Raw genomic sequence first — 14,280 nt, 5'->3', positions numbered from 1 at the left:
AATATATTTAAATGTTTCCTCTCTAAACTGGGCCTCGATCTTTGTTCCAGATTGAGAGCTTCCACTCTCCTACTATTTCTAGCATAGCACAGACTCTTCTTAGCTTATATATATTGATTGTCTTGTGGCTGTATATGCACATATATTGGGTGGGTTTTTTTTTTGTTTTTTTTTTTTTGTCTTTTTTGCTATTTCTTGGGCCGCTCCCGCGGCATATGGAGGTTCCCAGGCTGGGGGTCCAACCGGAGCTGTAGCCACCGGCCTACACCAGAGCCACAGCAATGCGGGATCCGAGCCGCGTCTGCAACCTACACCACAGCCCACGGCAACACCGGATCGTCAACCCACTGAGCAAGCGCAGGGACCGAACCCGCAACCTCATGGTTCCTAGTCGGATTCGTTAACCACTGCGCCACGACAGGAACTCCGGGTTTTTTAAATATTATTTTGGCCATGCCCACAGCATGCAGAACTTCTGGGGTCCAGGATCAAACCCACTGAGCCACCTGGGAACTCCTATTGGTATTTATTTTCATTTTTTTTTCTTTTTGCTTTTCAGGGCCATACCTGAAGCATACAGAGGTTCCCAGGCTAGGGGTAGAAGCAGAGTTACAGCTGCTGGCCTACGGCACAGCCACAGCAACACCAGATCTGAGCTGCGTCTGCAACCTATACCACAGTTCACGGCAACGCCGGATCCTTAACCTACTCGTTTTTATTTTAAGCACTTTTTTCTTTTTTCCTTTTTAGGGCTGAACCCATGGCATATGAAAGCTCCCAGGCTAGGAGTCCAATTGGAGCTACAGCTGCTGACCTGTACCACAGCCATACCATGTCTGAACTGGGTCTGTGACCTACACCACAGTTCACAGGAACGCCAGATCCTTAACCAATTGAGCGAGGTCAGGGATCGAACCCACATCCTTATGAATCCTAGTCGGATTCATTTCCGCTGCCCCACAGTGGGAACTCCCTAAGCACTTTTTTCTACTTACTATAAAATTATGATTTATAGATCATTCTACAGCTGATTCTTCTGCAAGGTTCAATTCCTTTAGAACAGATGGTGTTGAAGCCACTACTAATGTGTTCTGCATGTAAACTACTTTCACTCTCTTTGCTCACTCAGCACATATTCTCTCTTGGGAGGATGTGCTGCTAGGCCTGGGGAAGTTACAGAGCTGAACAGGAACAAGGACAGGCATCAAACAAGTGCACAGATGAACAGCTGTCCATGGCAGGCACAGAGCCAGTTATAACATGGGGGAATGAAAGAACCATTTGTGCAATAACTATATTCAGTACCTCCCTATTTCCTTATGAATATAAAGAATATTTTTCACAATCTGCACAGTTAGGTAGTTTTCAGTTTTCATAAAATTTAGAGCATCATGGAATTCCCCTCGAGGCTCAGCAGTAACGAACCCGACTAGTACCCATGAGGATGCAGGTTCGATCCCTGGCCTCACTCACTGGGTTAAGGATACGGTGTTGCTGTGAACTGTGGTGTAGGCCAGCAGCTACAGCTCTGACTGGACCGCCCCCCCACCCCAGCCTAAGAACTTGCATATGCTGTGGGTGCAGCTCTAAAAAAGACAAAAAATAAAAATAAAAAATAAAAACATCATGGTAGTGCCTTCAAAAGCATTAGCATTAGCAGTACCTGCTGACCTTGGCGGAATTCAGCCAAGAAGCCACATGGCGTTTTATTTTAGAGAGTCTAACATTGTCCTGTCCTCACTTTAGAGGAGTATTTATAACTTAATTTTATGATTACTCAAAAGTTCTAAAAGATAGGAAAAATATCTACCTCAAAGGATATAAGCATGTGATTTTAAAAATTAACTTCTTAAGACTTTTTTAGAGCAGTTCGGGCTCATAGAAAAATTGAGTAGAAGGTCAAGATTTCTCATATACCCCCCACCCCCGGTTCGGGTATAACCTCCCTCATCATCCACATCCCCACCAGAGTCAGACAGTTTTCTTTTCTTATGTATTCATTCAATTCCCGCAAATTTTGGTCAGGTATGTTTTCAGTTTCATTTAGTTCGAAATATTTATTTTATTTATTTATTTATTTTACTTTTTAGGGCCGCACCCATGGATATGGAGTTTCCCAGGCCAGAGGTCTAATCAGAGCTGCATCTGCTGGCCTACACCACAGCAATGTGGGATCCGAGCAGTATCTGCGACCTACACCACAACTCATGGCAACGCTGGATCCTTAACCCACTGAGCGAGGCCAGGGATCAAACTTGCATCCTCATGAATACTAGTCAGATTCGTTACCACTGAGCCACAAAGGGAATTCCTATACAAAATATTTAAAAATGTCTCTTGAGATTTCTTTGACTTATGTGACAAGCTTTTTTTTTAAATTTAGAAGTATGTTACTGATTTTTCTAGTTTATTTTATTTGTTTAGCCGCACCTGTGGCATGCAGAAGTTCCCAGGCTAGGGATCAAACCTGCACCACAGCTGTAACTGTACAACAGTGACAATGCCAGATCCTTAACCCACTGAGCCACCAGGGAACAACCTGCTTTTTCTAGTTTAATTCCAATATGATCTGAAAGCAAATACTGGAATGATTTCTATTCTTTTAAATGTTATTTTTATGGTTTTGACTTTTTTTAAACATAAAGCTATAATCTATTTATTCTCACTGCTATACATAGTTTATTGTGTAAATATTTATCCATCCTCATTTGGCTTCCCTTTTTTTTTTCTTTTAAAAAGTGTTTCTATAAATGTATTGACATATAACTTGCATTGCATATATTCAAGCTTTTCTCTATTTAGATAGCTAGAAGAAGGACTAGTTCAACCTTACAGAGATAATGATGGGAAAGTCTTATTTTAAGTTGTAATGCAGTCTTTGTAGTGCTTTAGCCATTTTCCTCTCATTTTACTTTGGTTATTAACTAATTTAAAAGACTGCAGTTCCAAGTCCTCCTGTGGTGAAGCAGGTTAAGGATCCAGTGTTGTCACTGCAGCAGCTTGGGTTGCTGCTGTGGTGTGGGTTTGATCCCTGGCCTGGGAACGTCCCACACGCCGACACGGTCAAACAGTAACAACAACAAAAGACTGCAGTTCCCTTTTGTTCCTTTTTTTTTCTCTCTGAAACACCCACTCTCCCATTTCTGTATTAGAAACATTTATGGTAGAGAACACTGGTGTGTGGGTGCGCCCCATCCGCATGTGTGAGATTACATAAGCCGTGTGGTACTGTCATTCATGCTGCTGGCTTGCCACTCCTGAGACAAACTGAACATCCTGGCTTACAACAACCCATAGATGCTCTTGATGATACAACTGGGGTTCTCTGGGCACTTGTGCTGAGGGACTTTCAGGCTCAGGCCTCTCCTCACCACACAGGCCCTTCCTAGGTGAGGTGAGCTAGGTCTCTGGCATCCAGTGCCATCTGCACATCACTAACTCCTGGACCAGGGTCTCTGGTCCTGACTCCTACTTCTGGGTCTCTGGTCCTGGGTACTAGCATGCTAACATGGCCACTGCGTGTCCCAAAGATGCCTTGAACCCAGCACAATAAGAATAATCAAATGTGCTCTCCTAAATGCCCATCATTAAACAAAACTACAGCAACAAACATCTGGCCCTTCTCCAGTGTTCTCGGATAAGTGAACGGCACCACCATCCATCCTGCCTGCTGCCGGGCCAGACCCCATGACACTGAGTCCTGCTACTTTGACCTGAAATCTCTGAGTCCCTCTATCTTTCCTGGCTACCAGTAACTTTTGTCTGAAATCATGCATCCACCTCACTTTTTCTCCATCCTTCGGATCTTTCACAAATACACACCTGAAATGAAATTCTTGCACCTTCTTCAATGGCGTCCCTCTGCATTTAGGACCAAAATCCAAATCCTTCCCTGACTACCAGGCCCCATAGTGGCTGGCCCTCCAGGAGCCCTTCCTCAATGCACCATGCTGCCTCCTAACCCAGGAGTATAAATAACAATCAGATTAGTACAAAGATGTTCCTCATAGCATTAGTTAGAGTAGCAAAAAGTGATAACCCTAGATGCCCAACACTAGGAGTTTGAGTTTAGGATATTATCCAGTGTATTAAAATGAAATGGAATGCTTAAAATTTTCTGAAAGTTCTAGAGAAATGTTCATACTGTGTTAGAAAGTTGTTCAAAAGCAGCACTTACATAGTTCCTTTTCTTTTTTTTTTTTTTCTTTTCTTTTTTAGCCACCCCTGCGGCATATGAGATTTCCTGGGCCAGGGATTGAATCCAAGCTGGAGCTGCGACCTACACCATAGCTGCAGCAATGCTGGATCCTTAACCCATTGCACCACAGCAGGAACTCCTACACAGTTCCGTTTTTAAGGAAATAAAATATTACTTTGTGAGTATTTTGAAAAGTTGGGGTCATGAGTATTTCTCCCTTTGAGTGCTTTCCTGTATTTTCCACAGAGAATGTTTATATAACCTTTGAAATGAGGAAGAAATGTTATTTTTTTTTAAAGCAAAGAAAAAGGCAAATACTAGATAATTAACAACCTCTAAGATAAACCACTAAACAACCCAACTTCTGTTCCTTGAAACTCTTCCCTCCCTCTGGTAGGAAAAATTAAGGACCCATTCCCAAATACAGATGTGGAAGGTTTCTGGTCAGGGCACAGTCCTGGGGTGGTTTCTGGGGCCCCTTTCCAGGACCTTGGTCTCTGAACAACTTGGATGGGTATTATGCTGTGTGCAAAGGCCAATCTTAAAAGGTCACATGCTGTATGGTTCCATATACATGACTTTCCTGAAAGGATAACGTGATGGAGAACAGACTTGGGTTGCCAGGGTCTGTTCCCATGGTGAACAGGGGACAGGTGTGACTCAAGGGGCAGCAGGAGGGAGGTGTCTAATGATGCAGCAGGTTTGTATCGTCACATGCTGACAGGAACTGACTGTGATAAAATGGCAAGAACTACACACACACACAAAATCTGTGACATCTGAATTAAGGCCTGTGACAACATCGGATTTTGAAACTATGCTGCATAAGATGTCACCACTGGGGGGAACTGAGCGAAGGGCACAGGGGCCTGTTTTTGCAACTATTTTGTGAGTCTATGATTATCTCAAAGTAAGACATAATAGTAGTATATGGGGAGGTTTCTCAAGACCCAAGGAATACTAACCATACTAACCATAAGGAAAATATTGGTAAATCTGTTTAAGAAGCTTATCTTCAAAAGACACCTGAAAGACAGATGTACCCATAGAATGGGCAAAGATGTGTGTAACACAGATAAATTACAAAATGTTCAGAACATTTAAAAAAATCCCTATGAAGAGGGGTTCCTGTTGTAGCTCAGTGGTAATGAACCTGACTAGTATCCATGAGGTTGTGGGTCCGATCCCTGGCCTCACTCAGTGAGTTAAGGACCTGGCGTTGCCGTGAGCTGTGGTGTAGGTTGCAGACACGGCTGAAATCCTGCGTTGCTGTGGCTGCAGAGTAGGCTGGCAGATGCAGGTCCAAACCGAGCCCTAGGCTGGGAACATCCATATGCCACAGCCCTAAAAACAAACAAAACACAAAAACCCAGCACTTAATGAAGAATAGGTAAACACTTAAACAGGTACTCCAGCAAAGAGGAAATCTAATGGCTATAATAAACATGGAAAAACACACCACCGAATTCCTAAATTGTGGATCAGAAACATGCAACTTAAAACTCTGAGACACTACCACAAGCCCAGTGGATTGGCAACATTAAAAGGCTTACTATACCACTGTTGATGAAGATGTAGAACGAGGGGAAATCTTGTGTTTTGCTCCTACAACCCTTTGGAACTGTTACAGTTTGGAGATGGCCCGGGAGTTACACGTCCTTCAGAAAGGTATATATGAACCAGAAGATATACTTTTCAAAGACAGGTTTTTTTTTTCCATAAGAGCCAAAAACTAAAAATAACTCAAACAGCCATCAATAAAGTATCAGATAAATAAATTACAGTGGATACAGTCCGTGAAGACTGCACATTGACCTAGTTGAAGCTCACAGTGTTGAAAGAGGAAACACATACATCAGTGGCTCTCATCACATGTTCAAAACCAGGCAAAAATGAAGCTCTTACTTAAGAAGGGGTGCACACTGGTGCTCAGCCAAAAGCAAAGACGTGTTTTGATTAGCACTCAAGTCTAGGGAAGGAGGGACCCAGGCAGCCTGCAAGTGGGTACATAGGGGCCACTTTCTAATTTTGCATGGATGCAAGACATATTTCTGTGCTTGGAGTTTCATGGGGGTTGGGGTGGTGGTGGAGGCTGTGGCCGAAGCTGGTCCGGGTTCTAGTCTAGTCCTGACACCCCATCACTGAGAAGCCAAGTGACCCCACTTTGGGCCATTTCTTCAACTGTGAAAAAGTGGAGAATGGAGATATGAGGATGGACAGATACAGAGAGACAGAGATACAGACAGCATGAAGCTCAAATGGACCTATTTTCCTGCCAAGAGGATAGTGCCCCCTTCCCCTGCCCAGTAAACAACCATCCGGTAGGGGAAGTGACCCTATCTCTGGACTGGCAGGATTTTTCACCTTGTTTTCATAAGAAGAAGGACGCCAGATTCAGGCTGCACTCCCCCTCCACAGCCAGGCTCCCTCTCTCCTTGGAGGTGGGGGCTCCCCTGATTCTGCTTCCAGCAACAGACTGACCTGGTCCTATCTGCCTGCCATGCAGGATGTATGAGGTCCCTGAATGGTTAAAACAGCTGAATTGGGCAACATCCTCCTTCAGATCAGAGTCTGATTTGAGCAGACGTTACCAAATGTCTCGATTTGAAATAGCAAGGATGAAAATACTTGCGGCAAAAATAAGGAATCGGAAGACAAAACACAAACTTGGCCACCCAGGTGTTCAGCATTCCTTTAAGACCCCATGCCCCCAGCAGGCAGAGGACCACACAGAGAGAGACCAGCATCCTGGCCTCCTTGTCTCCCTCCCAGCTTACCTCTGTCCTGGTCTTGGCCATTCTGCGCCCTCTTCCACTTCCACTTCCAGAACGTCTGTCATCAGCCACATTCCTCCAGCCCTCATCCTGGATGGTTCACTGTGCCCGTAAGAGCCCCAAGGTTAAGAGCACAGGCCCATGCTCTGACTCGCTCCACCATCACTAACTGGGCTCCCAGGGCTGAGCCTGTTTCCTCATCTGCAAAATGCATTGTTTCAGTTGGTATTTGCAGAGATTCACCTGGCCCAGTGAAAGCAGACAATGAGTGCTCTATGAACTCAGGCGCTCTGGTGGGGAAGGGCTGGGATAGAGGGGTGGGAAGCACTCAGACTGCAGTCCTGGGAGGGGAGGGCCTCCAGAGCCAGAGGGGAGCAGAGATCAAGGTGTGGGGCAAGGGGCACTAGGAGGCAATTGAAGGTCCTCAGTGGGGGAGGGGGTATGCAAACAGCAAGCCCAAGTTAGATTTCAAAACCTATCTGTAATGTATTCTGGGCTCCAGAGGAGAGCAAGACCTAGGGGAGACGGGGGGCTGACATGACTGAGAAGAGGCCAAGGCCAGGGGAGGGGTAATTACTTGGGGTTATGAAAGGGAAAGGGGTGGAGAGGTGGCCAAGGCCAGGGGTAGAACACAGAGCTGATGGGGAGGAGGGACCTGAAGGGGGAAAGAGTCCCAAGAAGGGAAGGTGCTGGGAGGATGAGAAGCTGGATTGAGGTGGGAAGTGGGCTGAGAAGTTAGGAAAGCTGTGCTTTCAAGCAAGGGCCTGGGTGTGAGGGAGGGAAGGTGGCAGTGGGGCAGGACAGCAGGACTTCACCACACCTCTCCTTGTCCCCAGTGGCCCCTCCCCAGGGACCCGCTTTGCAGTGAGCTGCCGCACGCCCCATAAAGCTGTGAGGAAGTCCATCCCACCTCACCTCGTGTGAGTCTGGCTTCTAGCTCCATGGCCACCTCTGCCTGATGTCTCTGGGCCACAGGGACTGGCTCCTGGAGCCTCACAACCTATCATGGACCCTGAGCTGTTCCTGTGGTGAGGCCACCTGTGTACAGCCCCATGGGTGGAAAAGTGCTGCTCATGCTTGGGAGCCAGTGGACGGTCTGACCAGTCAGTCAGTCATTTGACAAACGATGGAGGAGGCCCAGTGCCTGGGGCTCAAGGGTGAGACACATTTTATGGGCACAAGATGACTGTGCCTGATTATTCAATATGGCCATTTATTCACATAGTCTCATATCACCTCTCATGTAGAGCCTCAGGGATGCAGCGGCCCTGGGCTGCACCTCCACATGAAGGCCACGTTCTCTGAGCTCCTCAGTCACAGACCCCACTGGGGTCATGAAAACCTACCTTGGCTGATTAAGAGGAAGACTCACCAGACTAACAATAACTCATATACTCCCCACCTTCCTTGGATGTAGGACATAATCTCAAGTGTGAACTTCCTCATCTGTAAAATGGGAACAACTCCTGCTTCACAGGGTTGTGTTAATACACATAAGGAACCAGCACAGGGCCTGGCACAGAGTAAATAGCTGATAAATGTGAGCTTTAACTGTAATTATCCTGAAAACACGGCTAAAGGCAGAAGGAAAGGAGTTGCTTGGTGGCAGTGGTGGGGCCCGAAAATGGTCCATAACACAGCTTCTCAGATGGTGGCTTCCAAGAAACCTGTGAGAAATGCAGGCTCCCAGGCCCTGCCCAAAAGCTGCTGAATTCAAGATGAACAGGAGACTCTTCCACAGGCCCTCCAGGGGTTCTTTTTTTTTTTTTTTGTCTTTTCGTCTTTTGTTGTTGCTATTTCTTGGGCCGGGGCTGCTCCCGCGGCATATGGAGGTTCCCAGGCTAGGGGTCGAATCGGAGCTGAGCCACCGGCCTACGCCAGAGCCACAGCAACGCGGGATCCGAGCCGCGTCTGCAACCTACACCACAGCTCACGGCAACGCCGGATCGTTAACCCACTGAGCAAGGGCAGGGACCGAACCCGCAACCTCATGTTTCCTAGTCGGATTCGTTAACCACTGCGCCACGACGGGAACTCCGCTCCAGGGGTTCTGACGGTGGCTTGCTGAAGAACCCCTGCCCTGCGGACTGCCTCTGGGTCTGACCCGTGTGTCCTCAGACCACCTGGACCACAGAGACAGGCTGCTCCATCTTCCTGACTTCTCACCTGGAAAGGCACCCGTGCTGCCCATTCCTTTGGGAGAAGTGTCCCAAGTCACCTGTTGGGAGGACATGTGTCGGGGACAGTGGGTGGCCCTGATGGACCCCATGTAAGTCTACTCCACAGCTTCCCCCATGGGAACCTGCTCAACAAGCCTGGCTCTGAAAGTAAAAGCCTGGTGCCTCAAGAGAAGGAACTAAGTGTACCACCTGATCACCTGCTGAGACTAGGAGGAGAACCTGTGCTTGGCCAGCTTTTGCTGAATTTAAAAAATTAAATGTGGAGTTCCTGTTGTGGCTCAGTGGTAATGAACCTGACTAGTATCCATGAGGATGCCAGTTCACTCCCTGGCCCCACTCAGTGGGTTAAAGGATCCAGCATTACCACGAGCTGTGGTGTAGGCGGCAGCTGCAGCTCCAATCTGACCCCTAGGCTGGGAACTTCCATATGTTGCATGTGTGGCCCTAAAAATAAATAAACAAATGTGAGGAATAAATACATCATGATGAGAAACATGCACCTGATACCCTGAAGGTGGACTTCTTTAAGAAAGTTGAACACAGGAGGAAAAGATCATTGTCCCTGTAAACTGACGGAGCCCCCCACGGTGGAAGCACAGTCAATAATGCCTCTTATCAAAGATGGGCTTCTGTGTGGATAACTTTCTCGGGACTTTGATTGAGTATCTGGAAACATCAACTAATTGATGGGAAGCACAGAATTACCACAAGGGACACTTATAGAGCCTGTTTATTGCATAACTAGCAGGCACAATTTCCAAAATGATTTTACAACGCTTAAAGGGTTGTACAATAATTACAGGAATAGAATGTACAACATACATGAAAAATAAGTACAGGATAGTGGGTGACATGGATAAAACACATCTGAATAAAAGGCATTTCATTTTTCCTATGCAGCATTTTCTTCTGTAAAACCAAGGTGACCTTCAACCGGGACAAGGAAAGAACAAAAACTCTGCTTGGGGAGCTCAGGGCTGCGGAGGACAGACCCACACCAGTCTCACTCTCGGCTCTGCAGCTTAAGTTGCTCGAGGAATCGGAGGACAGCTCCTGAGTTGTGCGTTTACAGTTCCAAAGGGTGAAATGCTATACTTGCTCTTTGGGCCCAATTCATTGTTCTTTGGCAAATAAGAACTATTTGCATTCCGAGGCAGGAGATGACTGGGGTTCAAGGAGCTCAGGGGTGGGACTGTCTTCCTCCTGGCAAGTGCCGGTTTCCTAAAGTGCACCCCCGCCCTCTTGGCTTCGCGGGGCATTTGAGAACACAGGGTCAAAAAAAGACATTACAGAACTCGGACACTAGTGCAAGGCTGTGGAACCCATGTGCAAAAAGGTGGTGAACAACTGTTCAGACAAGGTGCGATTTGCTGATGGGAACTGGGGACCTCTGACCCTGGCCTCTGGGGCCAAGGGAACTCATGGGGCACTTGATGAGAAGGACGACCTTCAGCCCGCCTGTCGCCGCATGTCCCTCCACCTGGGAACGTCTTTCCCGAGCTTTGGCACTGTGGGTTAACAGAGCGGACTTCTGTGGTTTCTCACAGCTGGAGATGCTTTGTTGGTCCCCACGTTCCCTGACCTTCCCTAGGGGCACAAAACAATGTCCTCCACTGCAGGTCCCAGCTTTCAAGGGAAGACACCGCTTCTCCCAGTGCAGGTGACTCATTATCCAGGGGCCCATCCTGCCCGGGAGGCTGCCCTGGCCCTTCTTGAGGAGCTGGAGCAGGTGAGGCAGGGGAGCAGGTGTCTGCAGGAATGAGGGACAGCTCACACATGCAGCATGCAGAAAAGTCTTGGCGCGGTGCTCGAACTTAAGGGAGAAGATGTCCATTGAGGAGGTGTCCCCTTGGCATCCAATAAGAGCGGGGCACTTAGGTTTGTGCAGACGAGTCCTGGAGATGTGGACCCTTTCCCCACACCACTCAGTGCAGCAGAACCTGGCGGAAGCAGCCACACACAGTGACCAGTAAACCAGACACCATGGTGGTGCTCTTCTCCCGACAGCCTTTGGTTATGCTACAAAGTGTGTGTGAATCAAACAGTTCTGGGAAAATACAGGCTAATCGGCATGTTTTTAGGCAACTTTCATTATTTTGACTTTTTCACCTGTGTGAATGAACACTCTGGAACAGAATATACCAGTGAAACAAGGCCTAACAGAAACTTAACCCGGGGAGGGCGGCCACATTACAGGTAAGGCTCAGAGGCCAACCCAGCTATCCCAGGGAAGCCAGACCCTCACATAATATAGTTTATGGGGTCCTGGGGCAGAACCGAGCTGGGGCACTAGAGGCCACAGCACACCCACAACGTGTGCTGTGGAAAGGTTTAGATTAGTCTCATTTATAAGTGGGGGGACGGCGCAAAAAATAGCTGATGTCTCCTGACAAATCAAAGCACTGGCGACCCCAGGCCCTTCACACGGCAGCCTGAGTGGAGTCGGGCAGCTGCTGTCCCCACGGATGTGCCGCAGGCTCCCCTCCCGTCCCCCGCCCCCTGACCTGGCTCGATGCACTCATCTGTCACTACCGCCTGGCCCCTCTGGTCCACACCCACACGAAACTACTACAACGAGCAAGGAAGAAATATGCTTTAGCTTTCAGAACAAGATAGCTCTTCTCAGTCACTTAAAAAGACAACCCCAGCATGTTCCAGAACTTAGACCCGCACTTTTTTGTGGCTTTGGGATAGCTGGTAGTCGGCTAGAGCAGTCTCTAAAGAACTCTTGAGAGGCGAGGTCTGATTGTGAAGTACCAGTGAGGTAACAGAGGAGAAACGAGTTCATATTGTAGGCATCTCACCTTGTGAGAAGTCCTTAAAGGGGGCAAGATATTGGAAGCAGGCCGTGGGAGAAGGCTTTCCGCGGCTATAGGAGCAACTGAGTCTGGGATGAGAAGTACACCACAATGTCATGGAGCAGATCGTGTCTTGTGTCACACAGTAATGGCAGTGCTATCTGTACAGGGTGGAACAAAATGAGTTATGCTGTGGGACTGAGGCTCCCCTTTGGCGCGTGTCTGGAATGAAAGGTCTGGCTTCCTGGGGTGAGGCCGAGTGCTGGCTCATGCGTGACAACATGGCCAAGGGACCCGACACAGAGGGTGAGTGCTTGCTGGATGCCGTGGAGACTTCTGGATGACAGTAAAAATGAGAGACAGGAGAGCAGGATAGAAAAATCAGATGAGAGAACACCTAATGTGATGAACAGTTAAAAGAAATGGAGCAAAGCCCTGTTTCCTTCCAAAAGAGACTGTTACAGTGTCTCTGCAGGAGAGGCTGGAAAATCTGCTTATTGCACAATGCTTGATAGGGAACAGACGATATGGATTTTTTTTTTTTTTCCTTTTTTTAACCCAACTCTCTCCAGAGAATGTTTCCCTAAAATTCCCACTTATAGTTTTAGCCAGAGGCAAGGAGCCTGAAGGCAAGGAAAAGTTCTAACCAACTTTTAACAATGAAGCTATACTTTTGAACATCTAGGATCAGCAACACGATGGTCATGGACAGCACAACAGAATATGTCAGAAAGTCAACGGGCAAACAGGCACAAAATAAGGCAAGTGGGTTAAATTAATAGTTGAAAATTTGTTAGAAAACATGCAAAAATAATACTGAGTTTTCTTTTAAAAAGTTTTAAACGTCATTAAATGTTTGTTTCTGTAAAAATCAGAAGAGTTCCATGTCTAAACTGGAAACCGGACTTGGAAAAGCCTAGAAAACAGAAGGGCCAGCCCCGCAGTTCAGTTGTTGTTCTCTTTGGTGGTGATGGTGACCAGCTGTTTGGCGGCCTTGGCGATGTCGTACGCACACTGGATGACCTGCTGCGTGACCAGCTGAATGTCCGTGGGCGGGCCTGGGTCCCCCGGGAGGGTCTTCTTGCACTCCGACTGGAGTCGGTAGGCACTGGATGTCAGTAAGCGGAGGGAAGTCCTCACCATGTCAGACTTGGGTTTCTAAACAGAAAAACACAGCCGTTCCTCATGAACTGTGGGGCAGGCACATCCGAGAGCAGGGACAGGCACTCTTCGGAAAACAACTCGAGCTGTTCCACAGTGACTGGCAGTTTTGTTGTGCACTTTGTCACTGGGGGTGCTGGGCATACTGAGAGCTTGGCAACAGAGAGCTTGGCAACCCACAGCATGGCGGATGCTGACGTTCTCTGACTCAAAGGTCAAAGCGCAAGCAGTGAAGTTAGCAGTGCACATTCAGGAGTGCTATTGTAGTTTTTGAAAAATATTCGGCCACTTGGGCGAAATATTCCTGATAAAATTTTATTCTATTAATGGTTTGTACTTTCTTGTCTTATTAAACCCAAACCAATACTCATGTAGAACAAAAATAATTCAAAGCCCTCTATGGCTGTATGTATATTTAAAACCCTCTGTGCTACAAAGAGATGAATATAATATAAAGGTCATAAAGAAATTTGCAATTCATTAAAATGGATTTGAACCAAGTTAGTAGGGAGTGACTTACTTTGGGGAATAATGCTGCCATTTCTGTAACAGCTACGTGTATCCTCTCTGAGCAGGGAATATAACTGCAAGAATATTGAAGAGGTTATTCAAAGGCAGTGAAAATAATTCAGAGACAAAGAATACTCAGGCAAGAATAGAAGAGGTCCATTTACATTCCCATAATAAAGGGGCTGAGGTTGTGGCCAGCCTGCTATGGATCCCACACCAATGGGAGGCACTTGGTGATGATGCAGGGCCCCCAACCTTTCTTGGTTTTTTTGTCTGTTTGTTTTCTTTTTTGGCTGCTCCGTGGCATATGGAGTTCCCAGGCCAGGGATCAGATCTGAGCTGCAGTTGTGACCTACGTCACAGGTACGGCAACACCAGATCCTTAACCCCTTGTGTTGGGCTGAGGATCGAACCTGTGTCTCAGTACTCCAGAGACATCATTCCCATTGCACCACAGCGGGAACTCCCCCCTATCCTTTCTTGAAAGTTCATTCAATCGGATGAAAACAGTCTCCAGGTATGAATGAAGGTGATATACACTACTAGCCAGGTGGAGCTATCAAACAATATGTAAAGATAGCCACACTGCTTCAAAGCAGTCATTCAACTACCATGTGTTTCATTCTCCTAATTTTTTTTTTTTTTTTTTCTGCACGCAA

General features: G+C 47.1%; 1 protein-coding gene across 27 annotated transcripts in view; it reads right to left on the bottom strand.

The window, feature by feature from the left end:
* Nucleotides 9,865-14,280, bottom strand: part of GIT2 (GIT ArfGAP 2) — a 55,911-nt gene continuing 51,495 nt past the window's right edge. For 24 of the 27 annotated variants that reach the window (XM_003483442.4, XM_005670718.3, XM_013982959.1 and 21 more), the window contains 2 exons: nt 13,632-13,695; nt 9,865-13,108 (listed from right to left, as the gene is read on the bottom strand). In XM_003483442.4, the coding sequence (XP_003483490.1) occupies nt 12,896-13,108; nt 13,632-13,695 (277 nt within the window). In that variant the 3' untranslated portion in view covers nt 9,865-12,895. Of the gene's footprint in view, nt 13,416-13,631; nt 13,696-14,280 lie in introns of all 27 variants that reach the window. The other 3 variants (XM_021073782.1, XR_002338851.1, XM_021073783.1) reach the window with 3 other exon arrangements.

The sequence above is a fragment of the Sus scrofa genome, chromosome 14 (assembly GCF_000003025.6).
Source record: "Sus scrofa isolate TJ Tabasco breed Duroc chromosome 14, Sscrofa11.1, whole genome shotgun sequence".
NCBI classification, from domain to species: Eukaryota; Metazoa; Chordata; class Mammalia; order Artiodactyla; family Suidae; genus Sus; species Sus scrofa.
This window is presented reverse-complemented; position numbering and strand designations above follow the sequence as displayed.